Below are 12,943 nucleotides of genomic sequence, written 5' to 3'. Positions count from 1 at the left end.
AAATATAATAATTTTGATATTATTTATAATGACTATTTCTCTGCTTGTTAATTTGCCTCTGTGACGTATTTACTGTCCCCTTCAGTTTCAATTTACTGTTGAAGCTGTGGATGTTTTTTGCAGCGGACGCTCTCGCTCGCTCTCTCTCTCTCTCTCACACACACACACACACACACACACACACACACACACACACACACATTCACACACTCACACAAACAGACAGACAGACAGACAGACAGACAGACAGACAGACAGACAGACAGACGGATGGATGAGCTGTGTCTCCTGCAGGAGCTCAAGGACTGAAGGACACCGCAAAGCGCAGCTTCTAAGCGGCTTTAATCGGCTAATTTGGCCCCGGTGGCCTTTCGCAGGCTGCAGGTGAACGCACCGGAGTTGAAGACACCCGCAGCCCGATGTGTGAACCCCTTCACACCGAAATCCACTTCAGATGGTCTTCACTCTTCAACATGGGCTTCTAAGTGAGATGTGGATTTTCTCAACGTTATTTTAAGAGGTAATTTGAGGATTTTAACGCGTCTTTGATCAAACTTCCTCTGAGTTTCTTCACGCTGCAAAATGCTCTTTCTCAAGAAAACAGACGGAACTTTATCACTATCGATTACATTTATATGAGTTGACGTTTTAATGTGTTTCACTGTGTAAATAGGATCAAATTTCACCTGCTTCCATTCTGTTTTACGCGAGTTTTTGCGTAAAGTGCGCACCGGAGCGCCCTGGAGCAGCACAGTAGAGTCCGGTAGAGTGTTGAGTCGAGTCTCCATGGCACTATGATGAAACCACTGTGTGAGGACCAGAGTCCGGCTCGGTATACATGAGAGCCCGGTGGCCGCGTTGCTGTGGCTCGGACCGGGACGGAGCGGAGGAGCCGCGGCGGAGATGGCAGCCAACCTGAGCGCGGCGGCGGAGGCGGAGGCGCCGCTCCCAGACTCGGCCGCGGCGACGCGATACAACTGGCCGGCCCTGGTGTTCGGGGTGCTGCTGATCGTGGTGATCATCTGCGGGAACCTGCTGGTGTGTCTGAGCGTGTTCACCGAGAAGGCGCTGAAGACCACCACTAACTACTTCATCGTCAGTCTGGCGGTGGCGGATCTGATGCTCGCGGTGCTCGTGCTGCCGCTCTTCGTCTTCTCAGAGGTGAGTTCACCCACCGGAACACACCGCATGTCACAGGTAATTCTGAGCACAGGTGAGACACTGTGGAGACCATTCCACCACACAGCTGCATCCAGACATCCAGGGGCCCCAATCTGTTTCAGGGGTCCCTCAAAGCTGCAGGATTTCAACATTTAAATTTCTGATCTGTTTTCAAGAGCCAAGTCTGTTCGGGGAACTTTTCATCCCCTTAAAATAACCTTAATTAAACCCAAAACCCTTAATTGAATTAAGGTGATAGCCAGAGATCTCTTAATTAGTCAGTTCATTTGAAACAGCAAGAATCAACTCACTTAAACCACCTTTATTTAAAATGCCCTTCATTAACATGATGGTTTAACTTTGGGCCGTTTACTTTTCCCTTAGTTTATACATTAATTTGAAATATTTGACAAATCCATGACTTATCTTTCAGTTAGGACTTTTTAAAATGAAGATTCTTTAAGGTCTAAATTCATGGATTTCTGTTATGTCACTGAGGAGGTTTCAGAGGATTCATAAAACAAAACATTTTGCTGCTACAGGAGGAAACAACAGGTTAAAAGTCAAACTACATATTTGTTTTTGCAGCGGGGCAAACATAAAAATACTAACACAATAAAAACACAGAAAGACTAAAGAGAGAAAATAGCAACAATAAGAACAGGGGGTAAAAGAAGTGCAGGAACTAAATAACAGTTAGAATAAAGATCTGTTTCACACTCAGGATGGATTAAAACTTGAACCTGATGCACCTGAATCTCAGAAACCAGTATCTCTGACCAACAAGGGAGGAAGTCGATTCCTTAAAGACTTAAATGACTGACTGATTTCTTAATTTCAGCCCCTGCACCAAATGTTTCAGCTCGTATGGATGAATCATAAACACCGGACAGCAACAACAGCCGATGCTTTTACTTTGACATTTCAGAGGGAATCAGCAAACGTATATTTGTCTGATAGCTTTAGTTATTTAACAAATTAAACTGACCAACAGTATATACAAGTAGAGCTGAAATGATTAGTTGATTAATTAATCAATTAATACGATATTAACTGGCAACTGTTGGGCAAATAACTTGACCCCCAGGTTGGGAAACACTGGTTTTAAAGGATCAGTTCAGTGTTTTTACAACCAAAACTCCAGTTCAGTTTGTAGAAACTAAACAGCTCTATTAGATGACATTAACTTTTAAAGTCCACTTACCCCATCTCAAAGCTTTTGACCACATCACACAGTCTTCATCACCAGATTGCATTTGTTCAGTTTAAATTATGATTTTATTTCTTTGAGCCTCTAAAACTTGTTGTCTGTGTCGGGTTGAGAGCTGAGTTCGAAAGGTCATTGTTGACATTGGGAACAGCAGCAAACACAGATATCACAATCAAGGTCCACTTACTCGTTTCTTCTGGAGCTTTTGACTGTATCTCACAGTCTTCATCAGCAGACGTCTAGATTGGTCAATACGGAGGACAAGTCATGCTCAGACTAATGGAAGGTTTGAACAAAAACTGTGATGTGCTCAAAAGCTCCAGCACAAGTTAGTAAGTGGACCTTGAGTGGAATGTGGAATTTGTTTTGTCCAGGACTTTCTCAGGTCATCGGGCTTGATTGTGTATATAATATGTCATGTGTGTTTTCATATTTTTCTTAATGTTTTATCATTTTAAATATGTGCATTTAGATTATTTGTTCATATTTTATATATTTTTTATTTAACATGCATATTTTATTTTATTTGTTATTATATATTTATTTTTTTTCTAAGAGACTTATATTTATCTATTATAATAATTCTTATACAAGTATATGTGCATATACGTATTTATTACATTTTTAAAATTATTTTAATGTATTTATTTCCTATAAACAGCTTTTTCAGATTTTCTTTACATTTCATAGAATTCATAGATTATTTATTTATATTTTATTGACATGTGTCTAATTAATTCAATGTGTACATTTTCATGTATTTATTTATCTTTACTTTTTTACTTTTTACTATTTTTTATTTTAATGAATTTTGATTATTAATTTAATTCATTTTTTAAATTTATTTTTTCATGTATTCTAATGTATAGAATTAATTATTAATTGTTTTTTGGTTTGTTTGTTTGTTTGTTTGTTTGTTTGTTTGTCTCATTGGGCCTCAGTGTCTCTAAACTCCTGCAGGTGAACAACATGTAGTGTGTTTTAAATTTAGTGAACTGTGCCTTTAAGTGTCAGCTCTGAACTCCAGGTGACCTCCAGGCGAAGCCCCGCCTCCTCCTGAGGCCACTGAGAAGACAAACACAAAGATCTCACATTTAACATCATTTAGTTCTTGGATTGTATTTGTTTGCTATATATAACAGTTGAGTCTTTAACTTTTAACTCTTTAAACTCTCAGTTTCACTAATTAATTCAAGTTTTTTAAAAGTTTATTTTTATGTTTTATGTTTTCTTTAGTGGACACAAAGCTGTTTGTTTTTGATTGACGAACACTCGTCCTATTAACATTCGTCCTTGTCCTAGTAAAATTAGTCCGTCTTTGTCTCCCAGAGCTCAGAGAACAACAGTCTGTACATTCCTCCTCAGGTCGGCTCTCTTCCAGGGGCCACAGGTCAGCCGAGGGGCCCCACAACCACAATAGATTTGTCAGCTTATTTCTCCATTCATTGTATTTTTCCTGTCGTTTCCTCCTCACAGTCATCAAAACTGTCTTTGTTTTTGTCTTTGCAACGAATATTTGACCACAGGAACTAAACTAATTAAAAGAAAACGACTCAGCTCACACGCGTTTCAACCTCAGGGACCTTCTGCAGATCTGAGCTGGAAGAAACAATTAAGACGTTACACCACAATGTCAATATATTATCTGCAAAATGAAAAGTGTCTCATGCAGGAAAATGTCCCCTGTAGGTGCTTTATTATTATCAATAATATTGCAATAATCATTACTGGTACAGTTTGGTGCTGCCCTTTCCACTCTTTGGTACTTTATGTTATTCTAATGCGTCATATTTAATGAGCTGATTATATGTTTTTTAATGTCAGATAAATGTAGCGGAGTAATTAAAAAATACCTGATACATTTTACTGAAATACAGAACACGTAAAAATCCTTCTTAAATATAAGCACATTAGTATTATTAGTAGTGGTAAGTAACTAAGTATGTTTATTCAAGTTTTGAGGTACTTGTACTTTACTTGAGTATGTTTATTTTCTGCTTTATACTTGGGAAATATTGTGCTTTTTACTCCACTACATTTACCTGTTGCTACTTATTTGCAGATTTAAGCTTCACATAAAAAACACAATATTATTTAAAAAACAAACAAACAAACAATGAATTACTTATGAAGAGCTAAATATTAAACCAGTGATTTCCAACTTTTTTAGCTTGTGACTTTTAACTTGTAACTTGATGTAAAATGATCTAATATTTCACAGATAAGTGAAATATTAGACTTTACATTTGTGTAGCAGAACTTTTTTCTTCTCCCATGAATCATCTCACAACACAACACATTTATTTTCTGTTAACATCTCATATACATCTGACAAATAACGAGGAACTCCAACGCATTAGTTTTTTTAAAATAAAATAATAAGGTCAGGAATCTCTTCTATCTATCTATTATTATAAATGTATCATATATTTTGTTTGTATCTGTAAAGTAAGAACAGCTGTAGTGGAATTAAAAGTAGAATATTTCCCACCCACAGTGAAGACGAACAATAACGTAGCGTAAAATGAAAATAATAAAGTAAAGCACAAGTACTTCATTATTGTACTGCCGTACCTGAGTAAGTTAGCGGTATAAATGAGTGACCGCTCTGAACGTGCCGCTGTGCGTCTCAGTTTCAGGACGGCGTGTGGACCCTCAGCACCACCGTCTGTGACGGTCTGATGACCATGGATGTGATGCTGTGCACCGCCTCCATCTTCAACCTCTGCGCCATCAGCATCGACAGGTCAGTGCTCACCTGTGCAGGTACACACGACAGATGGGACTACACTACAAAGAGGCAACAAGTAAACAGTCCGTACGATTTGAGTGATGCTGTGTGCAAATGGAAGTTTTGTCCTAAAGATGGCACTGCAGGAAAGATCAGAGAGTCACCAGAATCATTAGGATTCATCCTCTGGAGAGTACGAGCGTAAACTTACTTATAACGTAAATCTGTATTGTATTAGTTGATATATACACTCAGTTGTCAGTTTATTAGGTACACCTAGCTAAAACTAGTTCCGTACCCTTTTCCACCAAAATTAGCAGGTTTGTTAAACGTGGGTAAACTCGCTAATAAAAGCCGATTGACCCTTTTTCCACTGTCTGTGCAGTTTGTCTTTCTGTTCGGACCTTGGAAACTCACAACTGCAAGAAGTGACGTCATCACATGCACTTACAGAGTGCACACTCAGACGCAGTGGAGAGAGAGTGAGCTGCCAGCCGCTCGGGTCGGTGGTCTCGTCAATGTCAGAGCCTCCGTGTCAGACGGTTCGATCGGTGATTGTGTGTTTTTGAAATTGATTTCAGGGCTGCAGCTCACTCTTTCACCCTCATGCACAGTGTGTCAGGTCTGCATACAGTGTGTCTGTGGCTCGTCAAAGCAGGAAAAGGGGCAAAAAATAGTGTCTACTGCAGAGTCGTTTGACGCAGGTGTGAACGGTTGAACCCTTTTTCATTGCCGACAAAAGCCAGATGTTTTTTGACAAGTAGAAAAGGGGCTTAATACGGTTTCAGCCTAAAGTCTAACACTGCTGTAGAAGTGTACTGCAACATACAGAGGTTTTTTATATTTTGTCCACCACATTTATATCAACAAGGGAAGGCTAACTGATGGGAAGAAGCGGAAAGAGCAGGAGTTTCTAATAGAAAAAGTGACAGGGAAAAGATCTTCCTTACTGAACACCAAAGCTTCATTGGGATACATCCACTGGGGAAAATTAATGTCTTTACCAAATGGTGTGCCAACTGACTGAGTAGATGTTGAGATATCTCTAAGGATACATGAAAAATGTGTCTACTGATGTCAGTCAGAGGATCTGAGGAGTCTTCAGGATTCATTCTCTGTGAAACGTGAATGTTTGGACTGAACTTCATGACAATCCACCACTGTAGATATTTCAGTCTGAATTGAAGTGTCGGACCGACACTGCGACCACTTGTAGTTAGAGGATACAGATGATTTAGCTGCGGCTCAAAGTCAAGTCAAACAAACGCTGAAACTATAGGAATATCAGAGGAAACTCTGTGTAGCTCAGAGGTCAAAGTTCAGCCATAACTCACAGACCCCATGTCGAAGCCAGAGCTTTAATCAGCCTCAGGTCAGGGTCACGCAGGAACAACCAGATGATTAATCAAACCAGGACCCTGAGCGGTCTGTCAGGAACACAGACGACGCCCCACTGAGGGTTTCAGATCTCCACCTGAAGGTCGTCGGAGTCAGACAGTAACGCCACGGTTCACGCTAATGTGGAAATATGACAATGACCTTTTGTCCGTTTCCTGTAAAAAGCTCCAAAAGAAGAAAAATCAGAGCAGACAGAACAATTTAAAGCCCTAAATGAAGGATGCGTCTGTAATGATGAACTGCCAGCTTCGCTCTGCGCTCGTTACTTTGACTCAATGAGATTATCTGAACCCTCGGCTGATGTTGAAGGATGAAAACTCTGAGCTGAAAAACCCGGGTAGCTCCTCAAATCTGATGTCCTGACTCCAGGAAATATGATTACGTCAAAGACTGATGGAAGCAGTGAAGCTAACGTGGACTGATGGTGATGATCTGAAGCTTTTTGAAGCAGTTAGAGATTTAACTGGGTGACAGAGTCTGAATTATTCAACAGACTGTTTAGGAAGCAGATCCTGAAGGTCTGCAGAGAGTCCACCAGCTGCTGGAGTCCACGGGCTGAAGGGGGAACTCTTCAGACTGACTGATGACCCCCTATCATTCATAGATGGATTATTGAACAGGGCCAGGGGCCCGAGGGACCAGGGGGCCCCAGAGTCAGAGCCTCTGAATGAAGCGACTGTTACTACTAATATTTCTTGTTGGAAAGTCAAAGAGGTCAGTCTCATGTTTTTCCTGCTGATCTCAACCTTTTACAGGAAAAGGATTATTTGCTTTTGGTAAAGCCAGCAACTGATTAGCTTAGCTTAGCATAAAGACTGGAAACAGGGGGAAACAGCTAGCCTGGCAAGGGAACAAAATCCAAACTTCAAACATTTTTAAAGCTCACTAATTATTTTGTTTAATTGTTTAATCAGTACAAAAACTGAAGAGTACAAACGACAATTTGCTGTTTCACAGAGGTTGGACTGTTTCTTGGCTGGAAAAGTCATTTCCTGTCTGGATGTTAGAAACAGTTCGGCACAAAACTTCCCACAAAAGGTGTTTCACTCACTCACTTATCATTCCTGTTTTAGCCTCTTGACACTGGCTCCCAGGACTTGAGATTTTATTGATTACTCTTAAAGCTCTCAGTGGCCTCTCTCCTGGTTATATCTCCAACCTTGAGATCTTCAGGCAAACCTCTTCTTAAAACATACTTTTATCAGAGAGCTTTTCCTGGTTTTACTTTCCTTTGAACTGTTTTATTTCTCTTAAAATTACCCTGTATTGGTTTTTATACAGCTAACCAATCCATTGATTTTATTGATTCTATTTTTTGCTGACTTTGTCAAGCACAGTGTAACGTAGATTTTGAAAAGCTTTTGAAATGCTCTATAAAAAAAGATTATTATTATAATTATAATTATTATTATCATCATCATTATTACTATTAAAGAAATCATATTTTACCTGTTAATAAGTGAGTTTTAAGGTGCTGGTAAGTGGATTTTTGTTGCCTTTGGCTAACAGTTTCCCTATGTTTCCATGCTTTATGCTAAGCTAAGCTAACCAGCTGCTGGCTGTATCTTCATATAGACAGATATGAGAGTGGTATCGATCTTCTCCACACCTTTTACTCGGTTAAAAGTAGAAATAACATGGTCTAAACACAACTAAACACAACTAAAAAAGTCATGTTGACCGATGGCTCCTTCTTAAAGGTCTTATCACATGTGAACACCTGTGAATACCTGTGGAGGATGATGATTTCTACGCCTTGAGGTGCTGATGTTGGTCAGAGCATCAAGCTAAAATTATATTTTCCTGCAGCTGCGAGCGTCCATGATGTGTAAATATCATCATCTGCTCATGTGCATGAAGGTCTGCAGACCAAAATACACGACCCCAGGGACTGTACACGTCCAAATGCACCAGTGGGTCCCAACCTGGAGGAGGCTGCAGAGCCATCAGGCGGGAAAAATGTAAACCTGTCAATTAAAAGTGTAACTAATAACATTATTCAATGCTGCATTGCAATAATTACTGGAAGGACGTATCATTAATTTAATTTAATTAGTTCCACCTGTGATTTTCCAGCTGTGAAAGGTTAAAGTATCTGCTATGAAAAAAAAAAAAAAAAGCTGATTCATTTGGGAACAATAAAGAAATAGCGGCGCTCTGATTCTGCCATCAGCTGTCAAGACTGAGGTTAGGAAGATTTATTTTGACAGAACAACAACTTCCTGCTCAGCCTGAAAGGATTGCAAGTATTAAGATGATGGTGGAAGTACTTATTTCTGTTTTTAATGTCATGTATTTTATTTTATTTATTTTTAACTGTCATATTTACGTCCTCTTTTTATCATAGGCTGGGGAAATTTTTGCAAAAGCCCACATAGAGAACTTATTTTCTATTTAGGAAAAGATTATAAATGTGAAAAATATATAAAAGACAAATTGTATAAAGGTAAATGATGGTTGTGCCTCTACATATTGAAACAGGAAGATACAGAGGTGTTGTTGAAGATGAACTAATTAATTTCATTATCTTTGTGTCCTTTATGATTTACAACTGATACTGTTCCAGATTTAGATTTGATTTAGAATTGAGGATGGAGCTTTTATTGAATATCTTTTTAATAATGTTTTTGCATTTTTTGAATATATTTCTTAAATATAGAACAGGAGGAGAAAAAAAATAATTAGAGATACTAATAATATCTGTTGTGGCAGTTCTCAGATTGTAAAGTTTCTCTCACCTGTTGCAGGTTCATCGCCGTGTTGATCCCTCTCAACTACAACAGGAAGCACGTGGACCTGCGGCAGACGGTGCTGCTGTCGGCCACCTGGATCCTGGCCCTAGCCGTGGCCTCGCCCGTCATGTTCGGCATCAATAACGTGCCTGGTCGCGACCCTGGCGAGTGCAAACTGGAGAACGACAACTACGTCCTCTACTCGTCTGTGTGCTCTTTCTTCATCCCCTGCCCCATTATGCTGCTGCTGTATTGCGGCATGTTTCGTGGCCTGCGGCGCTGGGAGGAGGCGCGTAAAGCCAAGCTGAGGAACAGCATCCAGGCGTGCCGCAAGCTGCAGGAGGCCGCCGCCTCGCTGCCGCCACTGGCTTCCCTGCCGCCGCCGCTGCCACCCATCATAGAGCGGGAACTGACAGATACTCCGGATGAACCGTCCACCTTCCCGTCCACGGATCGGCCCTTCCACTCAGAGTACAAAGACGGACCCGTGCGGACGGTGAGCTTTGCGGAGATCAGGTTCAACCCTGACCCTCACAGGAGGAAGAGGGCCAAGATCAACAGTCGGGAGAGGAAGGCCATGAAGGTGCTACCTGTTGTTGTGGGTGAGTTCACCTCAGCAGCGTTAGTAACACCACTACCATGCAAGGCTGATTAGGAGCTGGTCTAGGGATTAAAGGGTCCAGAGAACAAACCATTGTGAGACTGACAAATGCCTCGAGTTGAAATTCATCGGCCTCATGAGTTCTTCACTGAAGAGTGAAGGTCTATGGAGAATGGAAACAGTCTTAAAGGGTCAAAACTACAGCAACAATTGTTGTATTAAAACATTTATTGTGAGACTTAAGAGGTTTGGCTTGAATTGCAGCGCCCCCAAAATCTCCAGGTTTACTATGTGTCAACTGGTTTTAATTTCAGTAATTCAGTCCAAACCCTGAACCTTGCAGAAAACTGAATTTAGGTAGAAAGTTTGAGATTCTGGTGCCGGCGGTCAGCAGTGTGAGGGGATTAGACCTCCTGCAGCTTCAGGAGTACAAAGAACTTTGTTGTTATTTCAAAACTTAAACCAGCACATTGATGCACCACACCTTCTGTATTTAACAGAAGCAAAAACAAAACAGGGAAATTGTGGTCTCACTGAATGCATGACCTTTCATCCTCACAGTGAGGCTGATACCTGGATATAGGCCCAATGATGGAAAGGTAGCAGCTAAGAAGACACGACATGTAGATAAGACTGGAGAGCCTGTAGTCACCTCGCGACACCAAGCTAAAGCTGGGCAGACACGGTAGGATTTCATTAATCTTGTATGTTGTGTTAAGTCACACTATACATTTTGATCAGCCTTCCAACACACCCAGATCATCGGACTCGTCTGGTCACACTGTATTGATCAAGCGACTGGTCACAACATGGAGGTTACTGCATGTCAACACTGAACAGTATTGTTTGTTTAATGCTTATTCAGTAACAACAACAATATTAAAACAAGCTCATTACAGTGTACGACAGACCTGGTGACAGCAGTCATGTGGGAACCTGGATCATCATATGGCAACAGCCTGACCGTTTATTGATCAGACGTCATGACCCGTCTCAAACTGAACATCAAATGACGGGCAACCTATTGGAAATTTGACCCAATTTAGGATTAAAATGTGGCTTAATCCATACAGCTTCTGCCCAGCTGAACACATCCTGAACTCACAGACACAAAAGTGATTTTAAACCCTCGAATCCAACGCGACCACCCTAAATGCTGAAGTATGGGAGAGTTTCTCTGAGATTTGTAATGTACTGTAATTACTGAATTTCAAATCATGATCATTCGTACTGTTTTAGAGTTTTGACTTTTTAAGATAATTTCTTTCCTTCATGGACGTTGGAAGTGGGTGAAGTTATGGCAGAAAACCCTACTGCAGCTCAAAAATGTTTAGAACAAACATTCAAATTAATTACTTTTAAGTTACGAAAGATTTAGGAAAAACATCATCAACCCATACACCCAGACATTTACATACAATATAATGGATGACTGCAGGTACCTGAACGCCTCACCTCCACCTCTGATGTCTGTTCAGAGGCACTAGCACATCAGTTAGAAAAGGTTGGCCTATTAATAGCAGCCAGTGTTGGTCCTAATGCGTAGAAGTGCTTCCCTTTGGCACACAGCAGCTAATCCTGCAGGTCCTTAATCTGAAATCCAATTATTACGTAAGTCTTGGTCAGACACGATTCTCAGTGTGCAGGTAATTCTCATGAATATCTGCTCCATTACGTTCCGTGGCAGCTCAGGTGATGGCCTAAGGTAAGAGTAGGGCTCAGCAATACAAAGAAAATAACTAAGTCCACTTTTTTATGGCTGATAAAACATTTTTGTACAAATTAAACTCCAGCTCTGTCCACATTGAACTACCACTGAGCTAGGTTGGTAGATGTGGACGTAGTTTGGGAGGTGTGCAGATGGGTAAATTGGTGAGAAGAATGCAAGCTGGTAGGTTGAAAGATACCGTACACAGATTGGTAAACTGGTAGATAGGCGAATTGGTAATTTGGTAAGCAAGTAGGAATACAGTAAGAAGGTGAAGCTCTGACCTTGTTTGTTCATCTGACTCAACGGCAAGATAGTTGGTAGGTGTGTAGGATGGTAGATAGATAGATAAATAGGTACGTAGAGTTGGTAGGCCGGTAGTTAGTTAGATAGGAAGGAAGGTAGGTGAGTTGGTAGGTTAGTAGATAGATGGGTTTGTGAAATATCTATGTAATTTGGTTGGTAGCTAACTGAAGCTCTGATTGATTGACTGAACTCATCTGAGTTTTCAAGGTTGGTAGGTTTTTGAAGACATTAATAAAGTTATGATAAAAATTGAAAGTTGTCACAATTTCAATATGAAAATACTAAATCATTCAATCCAACCTGAGAGAAAGGTTTGTGTTTTTCTTCTAGTCCTGAAACAGATTATATCAGGACAGTAAATGTTTTGGATTTTTCTGCTTCCATTGTTTGTGCTAAACTAGGTTAAACGTGAGCTAGATCTGTCTGAAGACTGGATGGAGTTTAGACTAATACCCTGACACATCTGGAGAGGAACAGGTTTATCTAGATGTAAGGTCCCTCGTGTTTCCGTCCGACTGTAGACAAGCTTCTGATCTCTGATTCTTCTTCTCCTCCTGCAGGTGCCTTCCTGTTCTGCTGGACTCCCTTCTTTGTCCTGCACACAATGCGAGCTCGCTGTCAGGACTGCCACGTCCCACCGGCCCTGATGAGCGTGGTGACGTGGCTCGGGTACGTCAACAGTGCTCTGAACCCCGTCATCTACACTGTCTTCAACACAGAGTTCAGGAACTTCTTCAAAAAGTTTCTGCACCGCTGCTGCTCCTAGAACTGCAACGCTACCGCTGCATGGACCATTTCTAAACGTACAACAGCTGCAATAGTCGCTAATGACTGTTGGATTTAGTGTCTTTAGTCTGTGAATGTTGCCATTGTTTCCGTCCTCTGTGAGGTTTTTAATTTTTTTTTTACATGTGACGACAGCAAAGTTTGTTTGAGCTTCAAGTTTCCTGTTAAGAAGTTTCAGTCTGAAGAACAAACTGTACATAGGATCAGCAACACATCTACATCATATTACCAACAAGAACCGATTTTATATGTGGCAATTCATCTTTTCAGAATAAAAGTTTTCACTAAAAATCGGGTTGTGTGTAGTGCA

At 40.6% G+C, this 12,943-nt stretch overlaps 1 protein-coding gene across 2 annotated transcripts; it reads left to right on the top strand.

Moving 5' to 3' along the window:
• Positions 1–278: 278 nt before the first annotated feature.
• Positions 279–12,943, top strand: drd4a (dopamine receptor D4a). Of its 2 annotated transcripts, XM_056387582.1 has the most exons (5): positions 279–1,161; positions 5,005–5,117; positions 9,248–9,834; positions 10,395–10,518; positions 12,408–12,943. In XM_056387582.1, exons 1-5 carry the CDS (start codon positions 904–906, stop codon positions 12,646–12,648), a joined length of 1,323 nt encoding a protein of 440 aa, XP_056243557.1. In that variant the 5' UTR covers positions 279–903; the 3' UTR covers positions 12,649–12,943. The 2 variants fall into 2 exon arrangements, with proteins under 2 accessions (XP_056243557.1, XP_056243558.1); XM_056387583.1 differs by lacking the exon at positions 10,395–10,518.

Source organism: Seriola aureovittata, chromosome 10 (genome assembly GCF_021018895.1).
Source record: "Seriola aureovittata isolate HTS-2021-v1 ecotype China chromosome 10, ASM2101889v1, whole genome shotgun sequence".
In the NCBI taxonomy this organism is placed as follows: Eukaryota; Metazoa; Chordata; class Actinopteri; order Carangiformes; family Carangidae; genus Seriola; species Seriola aureovittata.
The sequence above is the reverse complement of the archived record's forward strand: the minus strand, read 5'-3'. Positions and strand labels throughout refer to the sequence as shown.

What these genes read in the sequence shown, in the direction of transcription:
- drd4a (XM_056387582.1), top strand. Translation starts at nt 904, where the DNA reads ATGGCAGCCAACCTGAGCGCGGCGGCGGAGGCGGAGGCGCCGCTCCCA. An exon ending in CGCTCTTCGTCTTCTCAGAG is followed by an intron (nt 1,162 to 5,004) that starts GTGAGTTCACCC and finishes TGTGCGTCTCAG; the next exon opens with TTTCAGGACGGCGTGTGGAC. An exon ending in TGCGCCATCAGCATCGACAG is followed by an intron (nt 5,118 to 9,247) that starts GTCAGTGCTCAC and finishes CACCTGTTGCAG; the next exon opens with GTTCATCGCCGTGTTGATCC.